The 18,097-nt window shown below is 38.1% G+C and overlaps 2 protein-coding genes and 1 long non-coding RNA gene across 5 annotated transcripts; 1 reads left to right on the forward strand and 2 right to left on the reverse strand.

The window, feature by feature from the left end:
• The first annotated feature begins 2,113 nt into the window (after positions 1–2,113).
• On the forward strand, positions 2,114–12,521 carry LOC116292028 (immunoglobulin superfamily member 10-like). Of its 3 annotated transcripts, XM_089035737.1 has the most exons (19): positions 2,114–2,216; positions 2,332–2,709; positions 2,980–3,597; positions 3,758–4,021; positions 4,272–4,343; positions 4,816–4,893; positions 5,569–5,676; positions 6,081–6,108; positions 6,279–6,315; positions 6,586–6,742; positions 8,149–8,526; positions 9,132–9,407; positions 9,602–9,865; positions 10,094–10,165; positions 10,330–10,389; positions 10,891–11,040; positions 11,151–11,178; positions 11,903–12,068; positions 12,339–12,521. In XM_089035737.1, exons 3-19 carry the CDS (start codon positions 3,300–3,302, stop codon positions 12,519–12,521), a joined length of 2,619 nt encoding a protein of 872 aa, XP_088891863.1. In that variant the 5' UTR covers positions 2,114–2,216; positions 2,332–2,709; positions 2,980–3,299. The 3 variants fall into 3 exon arrangements, with proteins under 3 accessions (XP_088891863.1, XP_088891867.1, XP_088891866.1); XM_089035740.1 differs by lacking the exons at positions 2,114–2,216; positions 2,332–2,709 and having other exon boundaries at positions 2,745–3,597; positions 10,894–11,040; XM_089035741.1 differs by lacking the exons at positions 2,114–2,216; positions 2,332–2,709; positions 5,569–5,676 and having other exon boundaries at positions 2,744–3,597.
• On the reverse strand, positions 6,220–7,010 carry LOC148913730 (uncharacterized). The gene is made up of 2 exons (XR_016120838.1): positions 6,775–7,010; positions 6,220–6,677 (listed from the first exon to the last, which is right to left on the reverse strand). It is a non-coding gene; the product is annotated as an uncharacterized LOC148913730 (long non-coding RNA).
• A 592-nt stretch (positions 12,522–13,113) lies between the features above and the next one.
• Positions 13,114–17,205, reverse strand: LOC148913731 (uncharacterized). The gene is made up of 2 exons (XM_089035692.1): positions 13,264–17,205; positions 13,114–13,186 (listed from the first exon to the last, which is right to left on the reverse strand). The coding sequence occupies exon 1, from the start codon at positions 17,100–17,102 to the stop codon at positions 13,638–13,640; it is 3,465 nt and encodes a 1,154-aa protein (XP_088891818.1). The 5' UTR covers positions 17,103–17,205; the 3' UTR covers positions 13,114–13,186; positions 13,264–13,637.
• Positions 17,206–18,097: the final 892 nt, after the last annotated feature.

Consider the following 18,097-nt stretch of genomic DNA (forward strand, 5'->3'; position numbering starts at 1 on the left):
AGGGATCCCATCACCAACCCTATCTTTCAAGGAGTTTTTCCGTCACACCAACTACCGAACAAGATCAAACGTTACCCAGCAGCCTTTGTGGCCAACGTGGACCCTAAAGGACGCCCCGGTTCTCATTGGTGTGCGTTTTATTTCACTCAAGATAAAGAGGGAGAATTTTTTGATTCCTATGGATTGAAGCCTCAAGAGTACAGTCAACATTTTCTCGAGTTTCTAGAAAGGAATAGTCATCATTGGACTCATAATCACCAAGACCTTCAAAGTCTAAATTCTAATGTGTGTGGACATTATTGCTTGTATTATGTAATCAATCGTTGTCGTAACGTATCGATGAAAACTATTGTAAACCGATTTATTAAAAATACAAGGAAAAACGATCGTTTAGTGTATTATTTTTATCACTAAGTATTTTGGATACTTATACAAGTATCTGAGGAAAAGGCTTGTCAAACACCAAAGTTCCAGACAAAAATCAATGAACACCATGTAACGATCAAACTGGTATTATTTTATTCATGAATTTCCTAGTACAAATAATTACTGCTTAAGTAAAGTTGAACCATCTTTGACGCATCTGTTCCTTAGCGTTACGCGTTGCACTTCGTATAGGACTTGGGTGGATTTTCTTTCCGTCAGGGGTGGGATAGGGGTAATCCATTGGTCATCTTGTTCTGGTATAGGGTTAGACCTTGCTTTAAATTCTCTGAGAACGGTTCTTTTCTTTTCATTTCTTACCAGATCTTTGGGAGCATTCATCTTGGCGAGTCCTTTAGCAAACGTTTCCCATCCAGGAGGACCAAACCCTTTGCGCGCTCGTAAAAAATCCCCCACTAGATCTCCAATGTGGGATCCAGACAAGGGTTTATCTTCGTAAATCAACTGACCGCTACGATCCCACTTCATGATGTTAGGATGTTCACGATTCTTGTCGATTAATTCGAAGACGTACGAGGTTTCAAAGACTCTTGATGGCTCGCTTTTGGATCCCGAGTTTCCAACCTTCTCTTATTTCTTACTGGTGGGGGAAAAAAATCCTTAAAACGGGCTAAATTCAAAAAATAACCACACAGAACGAAAGAAGTGTTCCTTCTCAATGATTGGGTAAAATTTCGAGGCTTTATTTCACGTTTCAATAATTTTATTTAAATTGTTGATGAATCCCCATACATTTCCTTATAACATGACACCACAGAAACCAAGCTTGGGTTACCTGTGCCCGGTCAGGCCAGCGGTGAGGCGCCATTTTCCCCTATGGCGTAAAGCTAACAAGCCATGCATGTTCACTTCGCGCTGATTGGCTAATTGCCTTCGAAGGAATCAGCTAGGTTTTTTGATAATCAATTTTGAATTTTTTTATTGATTAAAATATATATATTAAATTAGTGTGATAAAAGCACCTGCTGCGTTATCACAGGGCTATATTTGTATAGCTATCATGTGAGTTATGGACAGATAATATTTCGAAAGTGTTGAGAATGAAACTAAAATAACGTTAAGAAAGCATATTTCTAAAGAATGAAATTAAGATGATCTATTTTTGGTTGTTTGACGCATGTATATAAGTCGTTTTCTATAATGTCCTTTCCCAAGTTCTACGCTATTTAAACTATGGCTTCATGCATTATATTATAATTTCACATGAAATGTAAATAAAAAATTGGCTAATAAGTCAAAATAGTATAGCAAAGGATAAAGGAGTCCAAAGCCCGGGTCCAAAGATGTTCCATGTATGCTTTTCATGAACAACCAGTGAATAAGACAAAAAAGAGACTTGAAATTCCCAATAAATAATATGTTGCAAGATTTGAAAGCTTTTTTTCCCTCCAATTAAAAAAAAAATGCATTTTGAAATTTAATTGTTTACTTCAATATCAGCCTTTTTTGCCATACGAGTTGGTTTGTTGGTTTGTTGTTGATCATTTTGCTACGAGTAGCCTCGCATTGAAGTTTTTTGAAATTTAATTGATGAGTTTTAAACAAAGTTTTTTTTTATTATTATTATTATTTTATATTTTCACAAGAATACACATTGCCCTATGAAATAAACAGTCTATTTAATAGAAAGTGAAAATATGGCATTGTAGTGTTTGCCATCACCACTTTCTATGTTATGTTTTGCAAGATCTTTCTGAAGATGGGATCATTGATACAAGATCACCTTTTTAATTATTTTATTCTTATGGCAGTAATTGGAAATTATGTCCAAGGTATTCTGATTTCGTTTTCTTTTATTTTGCGTTTAAATTTTCATTCCTTTTTTACATTGTATTTTATAACTAATTATAAGAAATACCGAAAGCACATATATCTATATATCATCAGGAAAAGCTCGAATTATCCAAGCTCCACCGAATCCACTGTACGTTGTCAGTGGTGGGACAGCCAGGTTCGTTTGGGATTACACCGTAGACAACAGGAAGGAAGAATTTCAGTTCAATTCCCCTACATGGAGCTATAAATATGCAAATGAAACACCTGTTGTAATTGGATATGATCATGCCTTAAGAGACTGGAGATGGTCAATCAGTTATGAGACGTGTCCTGCCAGATTTTTATACCCTACCACTCGAGTCAGTAGAGAGTCCAATGCTACCCTGGTTATCTCTAATGTCACTACTGCTGATAGTGGCATATACGGGATGATTTTATTATTGAAGACTTTACCGCCAATAGCAAGTAAAATTCAGCTTTTTGTTATAAGTAAGTCTTTTAGACTAAGTTACTTTTCAAACCTTCAAAAACAACTTGCTTAAATATATTTCAAAATTTTAAGATTTTAAGAAAAATATGGTGTTTCAGTTATATTTGGTTTGGAAATAAAATGTCAGTGTGAAACCAAATGAAAGTGCTGACATTATTTGAAAACGAGCGTCAGATGGAAAAAAACAAAAAAAAAAACAATGAAAAATCGCATTCATTTTTTTACGCAATAACCTTTACAGAGGTAACTCTTGTTGATATGTTTGCTAGTTACGGCTAAGTTATTCTGCCACCAATCAGACGGTATCCACTTTACTCTTTGCCTCCACTATTGTAAGCGTACATAGAGTGGAAAGAAGTCGAAGCAAGCGAAACAGATCAAGAGTAAATAGGTCATTCTGTGCTCTCTAAGAAGGTAACAAATTAAGGCGCAGTTGCACCTTCATATAATGTTAGTGTTTGATTATCAATTAACACATTAGCATTTAAATTAAACTTATACGTTTTTTATTGTAGATACCGATACTTATGCTATAAATGGATTATAAATAAAATATCAATATAAATAGAGTTAGTGTACACACACTTGTATGTATAATTTGTTCATAACATCGCGGCCACAATTCACCAGCCAATTTCAAGCAAACAATATAGTTGTTGAGGGAGCAGATCTGCATATCAATTGTTCTGCAATTGGAAATCCAACTCCAAACATCACTTGGGTGTTACTGAAAAACCAAGCCAAGGAAATAAAAAGCCAAGGAGTAGGTTTCGCTGACCTCGTTATCCAGAACATTACAAGACATCAAAATGGGACGTATCAGTGCCAGGCAACCAACAACCCAAATGATTATCCCGTGAAGACTAAAACACAAGTCACTGTATGGTGTAAGTATTCAAAGTGTTTGATTGTCGAATAATCTAATATGTGTTTCAATTCTGCCCTTGTTATCATAATTGATTCCAATTCCTGCACCTCAACTATGGAACAAATAGCTTTTCAAAAATTATGGTTTTTTTTTTCCATTCGTTATTTCCTTTTTCGTAGACATACCTAATATAACGTTTCTAAACTGGACTGTCGACGAAAAGACCATCCTATTTTGCCAAGCAAGTGGACACCCACGGCCCTTAATCAAGTGGTATTATGCTGATGGAACGCAAGTTGAATCTGGTGCCACAGAAATAACAAGCGGCAGCAGAATGGTTCTCAAAATACCAGATAGCAACTCTGGTTTATATGGAATGTACAAGTGTAACGCAACAAATGAAGTGGGCTGGAATGTGGGTTACCTCAACACTACCCGAATACGTAAGATATTTGTTAATGATTTGTATTAGTAGGTAAAAAAAGCAACACACAAACACCCTCAACATATCAATAATAAAAATTAAACTGGATTTCCATTAATTGCGAATACTAAGTAAAAGTAAAGGTCATTTGAATTCAATATTAGTGTTCCTTTTAGCAAGTAGTCACGGATCTGATGGAGCTAACGGTATTCTTACTTTATCCATTTTGAAATAATATAAAACTCATACCATACTATTTGCTATTTCAGACCTTCCAACAGCAAAAACAGCAACCGACAAAGGTGTTACAGTTACTTTGAAACGCGGTATCAAAAAAGAAGGTAGAATGAATTGGGCTATTCGTGTGATTTTACTTATCTTGTAAAGAATAGTATGTAAGCTACGCGTAATGCATGGTAGTAGCATTCTGGCACTACTAACCAATGTTAGTGATAAGTATGAGATGTACGAAATGTCAAGCAAAATAAAAGTGGATTTGTCAAATATCTTTTTGAACAATCATCAATGCAATATTTACTAAAGATCATGTTTTAAAATTTTGCAGATTTTCTACACAACAGTGCGCCATTTCACATCACATTTATTTCTTTTATGTGTTTGTGGAGAATAAGGCAGAGGAAAAAGGAAGTATTCTTCTTTTTCCCTTCACCACCCTATTTTACCTTACTTCGAGAACATTGCACAAAAACTTTTATCTTTCTCTCGAGTGGGAACTTAAGACATCCATCAAGAAAAGCACCAATTATTCCCATTTCTCTGAATTTTTTGTTCTTTTGTTTCCTTTACTTTTAGTTGCTCCAACCATTGCATCGTTAGGAACAACACCTACCTGTATTCACGCATTGCCATCATCGCACCCTTTTTACCAAGGTAAGCTTAGCCGGCCAGAAACCCCAGATCACTGTACTTCTTTTCTTGATCATTAATTTCGTACTATATTTTGAATGGAACTTTTAGTGACAAAGAAATTGACAACAGTACGCCTCCTAAAAACAATCGAAGCAATGACGGATAAACAAAACAGCAGCAAGAGCAACAACAGTAACAATATATTTTATGCTAAGACAATGCTATTACCATGAACTCAACGAGAAGTCATCGGGAAGTCGAGCTCATTTGATGAGGAAACATGTTCAGGTGAAAAGGAGTTAGCCGTTTACGGTAGCGCATAAAAATGGAAATTGTTCGGGGAACGACGCCTTAAGCGATACACGCTCTTCCGTTGTAATTAATTCTGATTGCTTAGTTCCGTTATTCCTGAAAAGGTATATAGTAACACGCTGTCTGATGTCAATGATAACTAATGAACAATACCGCAACATAAAAAAAATGTCATTAACCTGCTTCTTTTTATGTCATTCTTCCACTTAAATGGTATCGATGGAATCGAACGAATCGAATGATTTTTTAAATGTTGAAAATATAGCTGCAATAAAAAAAATCAATCTGAAAATGGATGATTTTTATTGCTACTTCTGTAGAAAAAAAAAAAGGCAATTTATTTTCGCGAACATTATTTTTTTTTTTTTTTTCGTTATTGTACAGGAAGCACTTTTGCAATTATCAATCTGTCGATAACATGCGTTTTATTCATAATCATTGCTGTTCTCCTAACATATATTTTCATCAAATGTAAAAGAAACTCTCTTAAAGGTAATTTGGCTTTGTTTCTTAAATTTATGTGTTATTTGTGTATGTTGTGTTATTTTACCTTTCTTTTTTATCTTTGCTTGTTACATCAATGGCAAATGTAATCATACAATAGGACCTTTGCAGCTCAGTAATCACGTGCTGATTAATTCACTGAGAGCAAAATAAATGAGCATTTTGATTCCCATGCTTGAAACTTGATGGTGAGCAAACCAACATCCTACAGCATGTTTCGAGAGATCGTAATAAACCTGCAATTCGTAACACACTGCTTACACATTGTTTCATTCAGTTCTTTACAAGTAGCTATAAAGAATCACCAAATTTTGCTCACCAGTACAAACACACGAGCATTAACTGGAAAGGGCCTATTACTTATATTGATAACATGGCAATATTTTTCATAGTTTCAGATAACAGAGAAGAAATCACAAGGTGATGTAAATATACTAGGAATAAAGACAAAAGCTCTTGGTATACGATATGTTGGCAATTGAAAAAGGGCTATGCCTAAACGATATTACTGTCGTAATAAAATAGAAGAAACATCTAGACCAGTTTTTATTTTGAATCGAAAAATAGATATATATTATTTTCTCCAACAGATTTTCCCGTCCAGTTGTGAATAGAACGGAAAACGAGGTATGTTCCTCGTAATTTCGATCGATGTTTTTACTTTCAATCGGAGAGTTAACTTTATTCATTATATCGTTTTCTTGTTTCCTTTTTGTCTTTTTGTTCTTTAATTGTTTCCTTATTTCATTCCTTTTTTCCTTATTTCCTTCCTCTTCTTTTCGTCCTTTCCCCTGTCCATCTGTCCGTCGTCGTTCAGTCCATCCCTCCCTTCCGACCTTCTTTCACTTGTACCACTGTTGTCATTATTTTATTACTCATGTTTTATATTAAATTCAGGACCCAAGCGTGGTTGCTGTAACAACAATGAGGCATTCTGCTCCAAACGAATTGTTAGCCGAAAATGCACCAAAGACGTCGTCAAACGAAGACTACGAAATAATATCAGAAAAATCTGAGTCATCTTCCGATACAGGAAATGCAGCGCAAGAAACAAGTAAATCTGACGTTCAAAATTCACAAACTCACCATGATTATCAAGAACTTAATATTAATGCATTATTGTCGAATGTGCAAAGCTATCAGGCTCTAAACAGAACGATGGGGGAAAGTGCTAGACGAGTAGAACTTCCCTTGCATATCTGCAAGTACGAACCATTAAACTTCGTACATAAAGCACAAAGTTCTGAATATCAGAAACTGCATCTGTATGCAAATATTGAGGATAAAAAGTAAGATCACGTGCAGATATATTATCAGGTGGTTCGTGATGTTTTCGTTTCGATGTGTTATTCATCACTATTTCGTGCCATAGCGTGGTGTTTATTTCGCTTTTGTCAACTTATTTTACGCTCAATAAACACTTTTTTAATAAATTTGGATAAAAATTCATTTTTTAAATGGTCGTATTTACTTTTGCTACAAAATGAAGCAGTATTGAAATGAATATACGCATTATTGAAAAAAACGTAGTCGGGTTCGAGAAGGTCATATCATCGAAGCTAAGACCGAAAAGGATTTTGGGTACTCCGAAATGTGTATTATGTTTGAATATAGACATGTAATAATCCCCAATACAGCAAAGTCGGTCGATCTAGATTAGCAACATGCCAAAGCCATGATGCATAAAATGTGCACAGTAAGGGGAAACTGCAATACGCTTGAAATTAGCATAATTGTTTGCCTTCCCATGCTCCCCTTCGGTCTTAGCTTTGATGATATAACCTTTTTTTGAACCCGACTTGGTTTTTTCAATTAGGTGAATATAATGTACGTGTCGTGTATCTTATTTGAAAAGGAATCGTTTTGCCAATTGTTATCATCAATATATTATTCACGATATAAGTATAATAGGCGGAATTTTCGAATGAAATTATGAGCATGAGTTCCTTTTGAGTTTGATTCAAATTCACTGTCGCTCAATAAGTAAAAGCATGTTTAATGCCAATGAGGTTAGTTAATAGAAGAAAGAATGTGAATTGAAAGACAATAGAGGTTAAAGAACTGGCGGAAGTGGACATGAAAAGGCAAGACAAGCAGAGAGAAGAATCTGAAAAATTAAATGAAAATAAAAAAGAAGTCCCTGAGAGATGGGAGATCACCCTATATTATGGAAAGTGAAAAAAATCACTTTTTTTATCCGCTTGCACTTTCTAACTTTGAATTCTTATGACGTTACCAATGTCTCTGCAAACTGGACATAACTCTAGTCTTGAAGATGAAGTTCTTGATTCTACATCAGCTTTTCTATTATATGATCCTTATGACAGTAAATAGAAATTATGTCCTAGGTATTGTGATTTATATTCCTACTATTTGAATTAGTTTTTTTATACCCTATTGTACATTGTGCTTTTATTAGTAGTTATTACAAGTACTGAGATACGTTGTTTCATTGAATAGGTAAAGCTCGAATTATTCAAGCTCCACCGAATCCACTGTACGTGGTCAGTGGTGGGACAGCCAGGTTCGTTTGGGATTACACCGTAGACAACAGGAAGGAAGAATTTCAGTTAAGTTCCCCTACATGGAACTATAATCATGCTAATGAATTACCTGTTATAATTGGATTTGATCAACTATTAAGAAACTGGAGATGGACAATCAGTAATGGGACGTGTCCTGCCAGACTATTATACCCTACCACTCGAGTCAGTACAGAGCCCAATGCTACCCTGGTTATCTCTAATGTCACTACTGCTGATAGTGGAATATACAGGATGATTTTATTATTGAAAACTTTACCGCCAATAGCAAGTAAAATTCAGCTTTTTGTTACAAGTAAGTCTTTTAGACTAAGTTACTTTTCAAACCTTGAAAAACAACTTGCTTGCTAAAAGTTTGAGAAAAAAATGGTGTTTTACTTAGATTTGGTTTGAAAATAAAATGTCCGTGTGAAACCAAATGAAAGAGCTGACATCATTTGAAAGCGAGCGCCAGTTGGAAAAAACAACAACAAACAAACAAACTAAAAATCGTTATCATTTTTTTACGCAATTATCGTTACAGAGGTAGCATTTGTTGATATGTTTGCTAGTTACGGCTAAGTTATTCTGCCACCAATCAGACAGTATTCATTTAACTATTTGCCTCCATTACTGTAAGCGTACATAGAGTGGAAAGAAGTCGAAGCAAGGAATCATATCAAGATTAAATAGATTATTCTATGCTCTCTAAGAAGGTAACAACTTAAAGAGCAGTCGGCCAAACATTTAATTTTATTGTTTATTGTTTATTGTTTATTGTTATTCTAGCAGTCAAATTAAACATACAAGTGTTTCTTTGTAGATACCGCCACTTATACTATAAATGGATTATAAATAAAAAATAAACATAAATAGAGTTACTCTACATATACTTATATTTGTATAATTTGTTCATCACAGCGCGGCCACAATTCACCAGACAATTTCAAGCCAACAATATAGTGGTTGAGAGAGCAGATCTGCGTATCAATTGTTCTGCAATTGGAAATCCAACTCCAAATATCACTTGGGTGTTACTGAAAAACCAATCTAAGGAAATAAAAAGCCAAGGAGTAGGTTTCGCTGACCTCGTTATTCAGAACATCACAAGGCATCAAAATGGGACGTATCAGTGCCAGGCAACCAACAACCCAAATCAGTATCCCGTGGAAGCTCAAATGCAAGTCACTGTATGGTGTAAGTATTCAAAGTATAAATTGTCGAACAATATAATATTTGTTTCAATCCTGCCATTGTTATCTTAATTGATTCCAATTCCTGCAACTGAACTATGGAACAAATAGCTTTTCAAAAATTATGCTTTAGTTTTTTATGTTTATGTATTTATTTATTCATTTATTTATTTTTGTTTGCTTTTTCCTTTGTCGTAGACAAACTTAATATAACGTTTCTAAACTGGACTGTCGACGAAAAGATTATCTTACTTTGTCAAGCAAGTGGACACCCACGCCCCTTAATCAAGTGGTATTATGCTGATGGAACGCAAGTTAAATCTGGTGTCACAGAAATAACAGGCGGCAGCAGAATGGTTCTCGAAATACCAGATAGCAACTCTGGTTTATATGGAATGTACATGTGTAACGCAACAAATGAAGTGGGCTGGAAAGTGGGTTACTTTAACATTACTGAAATAGGTACGTGAGGGGACTATTGATTCATCTGTGGTATTGGTAGCAAGGATAAATATAACTACACATTATCTTTATTATATGAAACAAATAGATTTCGTAATGTGCGTGTATTTACTATTTTAATTTTACAATCACCTAACGTTATAATCTTCAATTTCTACACCTGTCATTCATTGAGAAAGCACCCCTTTCTTCGAGATATAAAACCCAAACTCTTATTGGCTATTCCAGACCTTCCAGCAACAAAAATAAGTACAGGAAGAGCAGTTACGGTAACCTCGAAACCTGATACGAAAACAAAAGGTAACTTTTTATAAAGAATGAGATATGTGTTAACAGTATGCATTAATTAAATTGCTTTTAATTTTAGCGTCTTTTTTTAAATGAAATTCCAAGGCCAAAAAAGAATAATTATTATTAATAAGCCATCATTATAATATTTTCTAGTGTCCCATCTTTATTTTTAGCGACCAGAATAGCAAGAAAAAGTTCAAAACCATGGATATCAACACCTACATTGAAAAAAGGTGGCAAGTAGGATCTACTACCACTATTACCACTACTGCTGCTACTGCTACTGCTACTGCTACTGCTACTGCTACTGCTACTGCTACTGCTACTGCTACTGCTACTGCTACTGATACTGCTAGTGCTACTGCTACTGCTACTGCTACTGCTACTGCTACTGCTACTGCTACTGCTACTGCTACTGCTACTGCTACTGCTACTGCTACTGCTACTGCTACTGCTACTGCTACTGCTACTGCTACTGCTACTGCTACTGCTACTGCTACTGCTACTGCTACTGCTACTGCTACTGCTACTGCTACTGCTACTGCTACTGCTACTGCTACTGCTACTGCTACTGCTACTGCTACTGCTACTGCTACTGCTACTGCTACTGCTACTGCTACTGCTACTGCTACTGCTACTGCTACTGCTACTGCTACTGCTACTATTATTGTTATCCCGGTGCAGACCAAAATACATCTGATTTTTGTAACCTTTGCCATTTCTTATCGCGACAGCAGAAAAGAGTGGTCAAGAAAATGTAAAGTACAAAAAAAATCTAAAGAACATTACATTACTGTGTGTTGTTGGTGTGTTATTACCCATCGCTATCACGGTAATTGTGACAATCGTTCTCAGGAAACGTCGTAAGAAAAGAATTAACAAAGGTTAGTCTATTTTCAAATATACATAATGTAGTTAAAAAATAATTCAAAATTGTTATTGTTTCCCCTTGAAAACGCAACATTAAAATTTTGTTACAAACTTTTTTTTATAGAAAATAAGACAGATGTCGGTGAAGACAAGTAAGTGCATAGTCGTTAAAAGTCAAATTAACCAAATTATTTTCCTCACGAATCTGATTATTGCATTAGATAGTTGACTAAGACTAACTATCTTATGGAATTTGATATTGAATATCAGAGAGGCAAACTATTGCAAGCGACTTGGATACTTTACATTACTTTAATGGTTTTACATAGCATAAGGAAGAGAGAAAAAACAGCTATGGGGAGAGCCCTGATTACAAGCAAATTATTCAAAAAGATAGTCACGTGTAGTAGTGACCATGGCCTTGCATTCCTTATAATTTTCACATCTGGAAATGTCTATGATCGCGCCATAATATTAGATCAATTGTTCCACTCTCCTTAGTTATATACCGTTGCTATGTCCCACTCCCAGATACATATATCATGATTTGAAATTTTGATTGAGGAAATTTACCATAAATTGTTTCAATCGTTTACTGTCTTCTCAAAATAAAATAAAATTGTCTTGTATTCCTTTTAAACCTCTTTATTTAAAATCGGAACCACGAATCCAAAATGTCTACTATAGTCAACATCAAAAGGGTATTTAATATAAACAATTACAGAGTTGGTCGTTCAACTGTAGCAAATACATTTGGTTCCAATATCTATACCTTATATTTTATCAAACTAACTGATTAAGAAAAAAAAAAAAAAAAAAAAAAAAAAACTAATCTCGTATCTAGTTACAAAACATAATACTTTTTATTTTGTTCAGCAATGCGCGTCTCCACTGTGTTCTTCCTGAGGCATCAAATACCGTAACCTATGCCGAAGTCAAAAACATTCCAATATACGCCCAAATCGATAAGTCAAAGAAAAGGACCGACAGACAAAATTATAACATGCCTATATATGCCCAGGTAGACATGAGTAAGAAAAAGGTAGGTGCAATGGCAGCATTCATTTGTTTTCTTTATTATAATAATATAAACGTTATCTCTAGGTCCCCAGAGTGTGGGTTAGTAGCCGTGGAAGTGAGGCATATTCTATTTGTTTGGGGCTTGCCTGCCTGCCTGCCTTCCTGCCTCCCTTAACTCGAAAGTAGTGAAGTAAATGCATGTGGAGAAAAAGGAAAGGGAGGATAGCAAGGAGAGTATTGAAGAAATGGTGTTATGACAGAATGTCTAAATTTTCTTTTATATTATTGCTAGCGCCTTGGCCAGGTCATTTATGCTGAACTTGAAGACCTCAAAAAAGCAAGTGCAACAACACCAAGCGTTATTCTTCCTCCTCCGTACAACTCTACGGAATATGCTGAACTTAAAAATTTGCAAAATCAAGAAACTGCCAGCAATCCTGAACCAATATATGAGAGTCTTCCAGATATTTTATAAGATGAACATGCTGATCTTCCTTCCTATACCCACCGACCTACCAACGAGCAGCCTATCAACCGAACTAGCGAACAAAGAAACTAAGGAATATGTTATCTTGATCTGTTATCTTGACTTGACTTGTGGATTACTAAATTTTCTCTCCTTCAGGAATTCACAAAGTAGTTTTATGGGAACTATATATATGCTGTTTATCAACAATTTTTCTTGTCTGGGGCGGTTGATCGGTTGACTGGTTGATTAAACAATTGTTTATTCTAGCTCTCTAATTGATTAAAATCCTTTTATAAAGCATTTCCTGTTAGTAGTATAGGCCGCATGGCACGATCCGGATTTTGGACGGGGAAGGGGACAGGGAAGGACGGGGAAGGACGGGGAAGGACGGGGACATAAATTATTCATCAAATATTAGCATAAAACGACGGGTAGGTATTGTTTTGGGTTACCTTGACGAAAATTGAAGTCATAAGACTTGTTGACCGGTATGAACAAGTCTCTGTTTCGGGAATGGTGGGACAGTGATTGTAGTCTACAACCACTGATAGAAGATAGCCTTTAGTAGATAACCATAGAGTACACCATTCGAACGCAGTTGCAGTGACTAGAGTAGATTTATTGACGGTAGATATTGTTACGATCTTAAGAAACTAAGAAACTGGTTCGAACTGAAATACAGGTTAAAACACAACATTAATTTAAGATCAATTATGCTAGCTATTACAAGATCAATAAATTCACTTACTTTGATGTACGTGGATAGGATAAAGATTGAGAAAGAAGGTAGAATTTTGATAGATTGAAGACTGATAATACGGTGTAGTTAGCGTCGAGAAAGCTATATGATACTACTGAAAAAGCACGTGTCATAGATTGATTGACTGAGGTATCGAGTCACTTAATCATATAATAAAAAACTTTGTAAAAGATTAACTAGTTAACATTCCGGCCCCTTAAAGGCGCTAAGTACTGCCTTTACAATAAACTATAAGGATAAAGGCCGGAGGACAAGAAAACTGAACGGTAACAATAATAATCGTAAATGGTATGTAATAAACTAAGAGTTCAAAGTTAGTGTCCCTCGTGCATTGCACAATAGTATATCGTAGAGTCCTTTGTTTAGGCTGCAACATCTGCTTCCTCCAGAAGTACAATCTTACTGACTGGACGTACAAGCGTCGATGTCTTCGTCCTTATTTTAGCGGACCGTACTAAGCCATCCACACTATTCTGGTAAACTTCTAGTACTCTGCCTAGTGGCCATGAAAATCGCTGTGTGGTATCATCAACGATCATCACGACGTCGTTGGGTTGCAGATTCCGTTGCTTTTTGATCCACTTTTGGCGGGCTTGTAGACTGGGCAGGTACTCTTTCACCCACCTCCTCCAAAAAACGTCGGCTAGGTACTGCACCTGTCGCCACCTTCGCCGACTGTAGACGTCTTCCTTTGCAAAAATACCTGGGGGAATGGTCGAACCTGGACGTAGCAGTAGCAGATGGTTGGGAGTCAGAGCTTCAAGGTCTCGCGGGTCTTCAGAAACCTTTGTAAGTGGGCGGCTGTTCATGATCATTTCTACTTCGCACATCAGGGTGGATAACGTTTCGTCGCAGATGGTTTGTTGTTTTAAAAGTCCTTGGAGAATCTTCCTGGTCGATCTGATACATCGCTCCCACACACCGCCATGGTGCGAGCCTGAAGGTGGATTGAATGTCCACTTTACATTCTTTGCTAGAAGCGCGTCGTGGATGGCTTGCTGATTCATTGATTGGATCGATTCGCGAAGTTCCCTTTCGCCCCCGACGAAGTTCGTCCCATTATCCGTCCTAATTTCTTTAGGTGGGCCTCTTCTTGCGATAAATCGCCTTAGCGTGTTTATAAAGGAATCTGTATCTAGGCTGTGTGAAATTTCTATATGAACAGCTCGTACGGTAAGACAAGTGAAGATCACGCCGTATCTCTTTACTGTTGTTCTTCCACGACGTACCAAGAACGGTCCAAAGAAGTCAATCCCGACGGATGTGAACGGTGGATTATCCGGAGTCACGCGGTCTCTTGGCAGGTCCGCCATTTTTTGCTGCTGTGGTTTGCCGTGATTCTTTCTGCAAAAGAAGCATGTACCGATGGCACGGCGCACCGCTGCTCGGGCCTTGACAATCCAGTATCTTTGTCTTAGATGAGATAAAACATGCTCTGCGCCACAGTGACCATTAGTAACGTGGTGGTGTCTAATCAACAGCTCGGTGACATGCTGCTTGCTAGGGAGAATAATTTGGTGCTTGTGATCTTCGTCTATCGGTGCGTTCGCCAGACGACCTCCTACACATATCAGGCCATCAATCAGCTGAGGACTGAGGTTGTAGATAGAACTTGACTGCAACACTGTGGAATTACGTGAAGATAGAGCGACAACCTCTTCGGGAAAGGCCGACTTCTGCACTAACTTGAGGATTTCCCTTTCTGCCGCATTCATCTCGTCCACTGTTATCGGATCCAGCTTGTTCGAAGTGTTGACAGTCTCTTGAGCCCGACGCTTGCGGCACAGGTTACGGAGATTTGACTTCAACCGCAACATCCAGGCAACGGACTTGCGCAGGCGGGTCCAACTGGAGAACCGTTCGAAGCGCTTTACCATATCCCCGTTCATTTCCGCTGTGGAGATAACGTTGACTACTGCTTCCCTCTTCACTTCTGGGTCGTTATCTTCCAGTTTCACAGCAGGACGTCGAGGCCAGTTCTCTTCTGAATTCCAAAGGAAGCCTGGACCATTCAGCCAGCGGTTATCTCCTAAGGCCGCTTTAGGCGACAAACCTCTTGACGCATCGTCTGCAGGGTTGGACCTTGTGTCGACATACGACCATTGAGTCCTTGTTGACTTCTCGCGTATTGCAGTCACTCTGTTTGCTACAAACGTATGGAATCGTTTGTCCTCATTCTCGATGTATGCAAGTACGCATGTGCTGTCGGTCCAAAATCTCGAATCTTCTAGCACTGGGATGGAAAGCTCTTTGAGAGACATCTGATCGAGTCTAGTGGAGAGAACAGCCGCAGACAACTCCAACCTCGGTATGGTAACTGGTTTGAGGGGTGCTAGCCTCGACTTGCCATTGACGAAAGAACAGTGAATTCTCCCTTCTCGATTGACAAGTCTGAGGTATGTTACTGCTCCATAGCCTAGTTGAGAAGCGTCAGAGAAGTGGTGCAATTGGCTTGATGAGACTTCACCGAATCCGTCTGGTTTGAAGCAACGACGGATAGCTAAGCTTTCCAGATGTGGTAAATCTTGCAACCAGCTCTGCCAGCGTTGAAGGTCTGCCTCTGTCATAGGATCATCCCACCCTAGTCTTTGGCGGCACAGGTCTTGGAGCAGCAGCTTAGCCGGTAGCGTATATGGAGCAACGAATCCCAGCGGGTCGTAAATCGAACTGACTACCGAAAGTATACCTCGTCTGGTGGCGGGTCTGTCCTTGATAACGATAGCGAATCCAAAGGTGTCGGATGAGACTTTCCACTGAACGCCAAGAGCTCTCTCAATGCATGTAGAATCGAAGTCCAGAGTCTTCGTAGAAGGCGCTCTTTCCTGTTCTGGGATTGTCGAGAGAACCGCAGCGGAGTTTGACATCCACTTTGTCAAACGAAAGCCTCCCTTTGCCAATAGATCACGCAGCTCTTTAGCGAGATGAACTGCAGCTTTCTCGGTAGCCACAGACTTGAGGCAATCGTCGACGTAGAAATTTCTCTTAACTGTCTCGATTGCCTGTGTACTGAATTCTCCTGAGTAGTCGTCAGCTGTCTTGCGTAGAGCAAACGTTGCGCAACTAGGCGATGAAGTTCCTCCGAACAGATGGACATTCATCTGGAACTCTTCTATTTCACCTTCGAGATCTCCATCCTTAAACCATAGAAATCGTAGAGCGTCACGATCTCCTTCCGGTACTCGTACCTGATAGAACATTGATTCAATGTCTGACATGAGGGCAATTGGTTCCTCGCGGAATCTCGTAAGCACCCCAATCAGAGAGTTGTTAAGGTCCGGCCCCTGTAGAAGCTCATCGTTCAATGCTTTGCCTTTATGCTTAGCTGAGCAGTCATATACGACGCGGACCTTGTCGGGTTTTTTTGGATGGAACACAGGGTGGTGAGGCAGATACCAGGTAACATTCGTGGCGACGTAACAGTCAGTGACCTTTCTGGCGTAGTCTTTCTCGAGCAGATTGTCGATGAATCTTGAATACATCTCGTGTAGCTTGGGGTCCTTCCCGAGTCGTTTCTTCAGGAGCAGAAGACGGTGCATAGCAAGGCATCTGTTGTTTTCAAGAGAGGGCGCGTCATTCTTCCAAGGCAGCGCCAACTCGTAATGCCCATCTTTACGACAAATAGTTTCCTCCATGATCTTTAGAGCTCGCCTGTCTTCCATTGACATAGTTCTCTTGTTGTCGTATTGTGAGTCGTTGAACTCCATATTGCAGAAACTCTTAAATTGATGTTCGAGATTTGCTTCAGATTGAACAAAGTTCGACATGTGGAATTCGTGGGCTCCATTTTTCAGTGGTCCGACAACCGCCCATCCTAGAATGGTCTTCATTGCGTATGGTTCTCCTTCTAATCCTGCTCTGATTTCCTCCGGTTGCAGGGCTCTGGGAACGTCGCTGCCAATCAGTAAGTCGACCTCAGTAGTATAGGGAATGGGGGTTCCAGCGCAATCTCAACACGGGGTAAGACCCGCGTCAAAAATCCACCTACGGACGACCCCCACTCCAAGTGTGGTTGAGGGCAACAGCGCACTTAAATATGTTAGTCTATATATGGAGTGCGAAGAATGTAAGAAGTTCGTTAACGACTTTTGCATAATTTGTCTAAGACCTAAAGTTATCATACCTAAGCCAGAACCCTTTTGGTGTTGTGGTAAGAAAATGCAAATAGAAGACGACACGTCAGCACAGTGTTACGAGTGTGGTAAGAATATTCGTAATGCCGTACCAAATGCTACCAGAGAGCAGTATTACGCCAATGGAGGTCGTAAGAAAACGCCATATAAGAGAATAAAATACTTCAGGGACTGGATGAGTCATATCCAAGGTTTACATCCGATATATTTAGACAACGAAGTAAAGAAGAAAATCATAGACCATTTAGAAGAGCCAACCCCACAAAGTCTACGGAAAACGTTGAAAAAATTAAAACTAGGGAAATATTACAAAGCTATTCCCTATCTTTTGTCTGAAATTACCGGTAAGTCTATTCCTGAGGTTTCTGATATGACAAAAGCCGAGTGGATGTTTTGTCGGCTGAATAAGGATATTCCTTATTATCCTGACGTAATTTACGAAATATTTTATAAAATAGACCCCAGTCACCCGCTGTTAGAATGGATTCCGAGAAGATGATTTTACACAAGTTTTTTCACATTTGTGTAATATTTTGTGAAAACGATGCAGGCTGTGTAATATTTTGTGAAACTAATTTGCATATGAACCAGACAGCCGGCGTTCAATATGTAAATAGAATCCTGTTTTGCTTCCGAGAAGATGATTTTACACAAGTTTTTTCACATTTGTGTAATATTTTGTGAAAACGATG

Source organism: Actinia tenebrosa, unplaced genomic scaffold (genome assembly GCF_029948245.1).
Source record: "Actinia tenebrosa isolate PJP-AT-01 unplaced genomic scaffold, QUT_ActTen_1.0 PGA_scaffold0__85_contigs__length_37466705, whole genome shotgun sequence".
Taxonomy (NCBI): domain Eukaryota; kingdom Metazoa; phylum Cnidaria; class Anthozoa; order Actiniaria; family Actiniidae; genus Actinia; species Actinia tenebrosa.

Excerpts from the sequence above, each read along its gene's own strand:
- LOC116292028 (XM_089035737.1), top strand. The coding sequence starts at position 3,300 with ATGTATAATTTGTTCATAACATCGCGGCCACAATTCACCAGCCAATTT. Across the intron at positions 4,022-4,271 it reads CCTCAACACTACCCGAATAC|ACCTTCCAACAGCAAAAACA; the intron begins GTAAGATATTTG and ends TTGCTATTTCAG. Across the intron at positions 10,166-10,329 it reads ACCTGATACGAAAACAAAAG|CGACCAGAATAGCAAGAAAA; the intron begins GTAACTTTTTAT and ends CTTTATTTTTAG.
- LOC148913731 (XM_089035692.1), bottom strand. The coding sequence starts at position 17,102 with ATGAAGACCATTCTAGGATGGGCGGTTGTCGGACCACTGAAAAATGGA.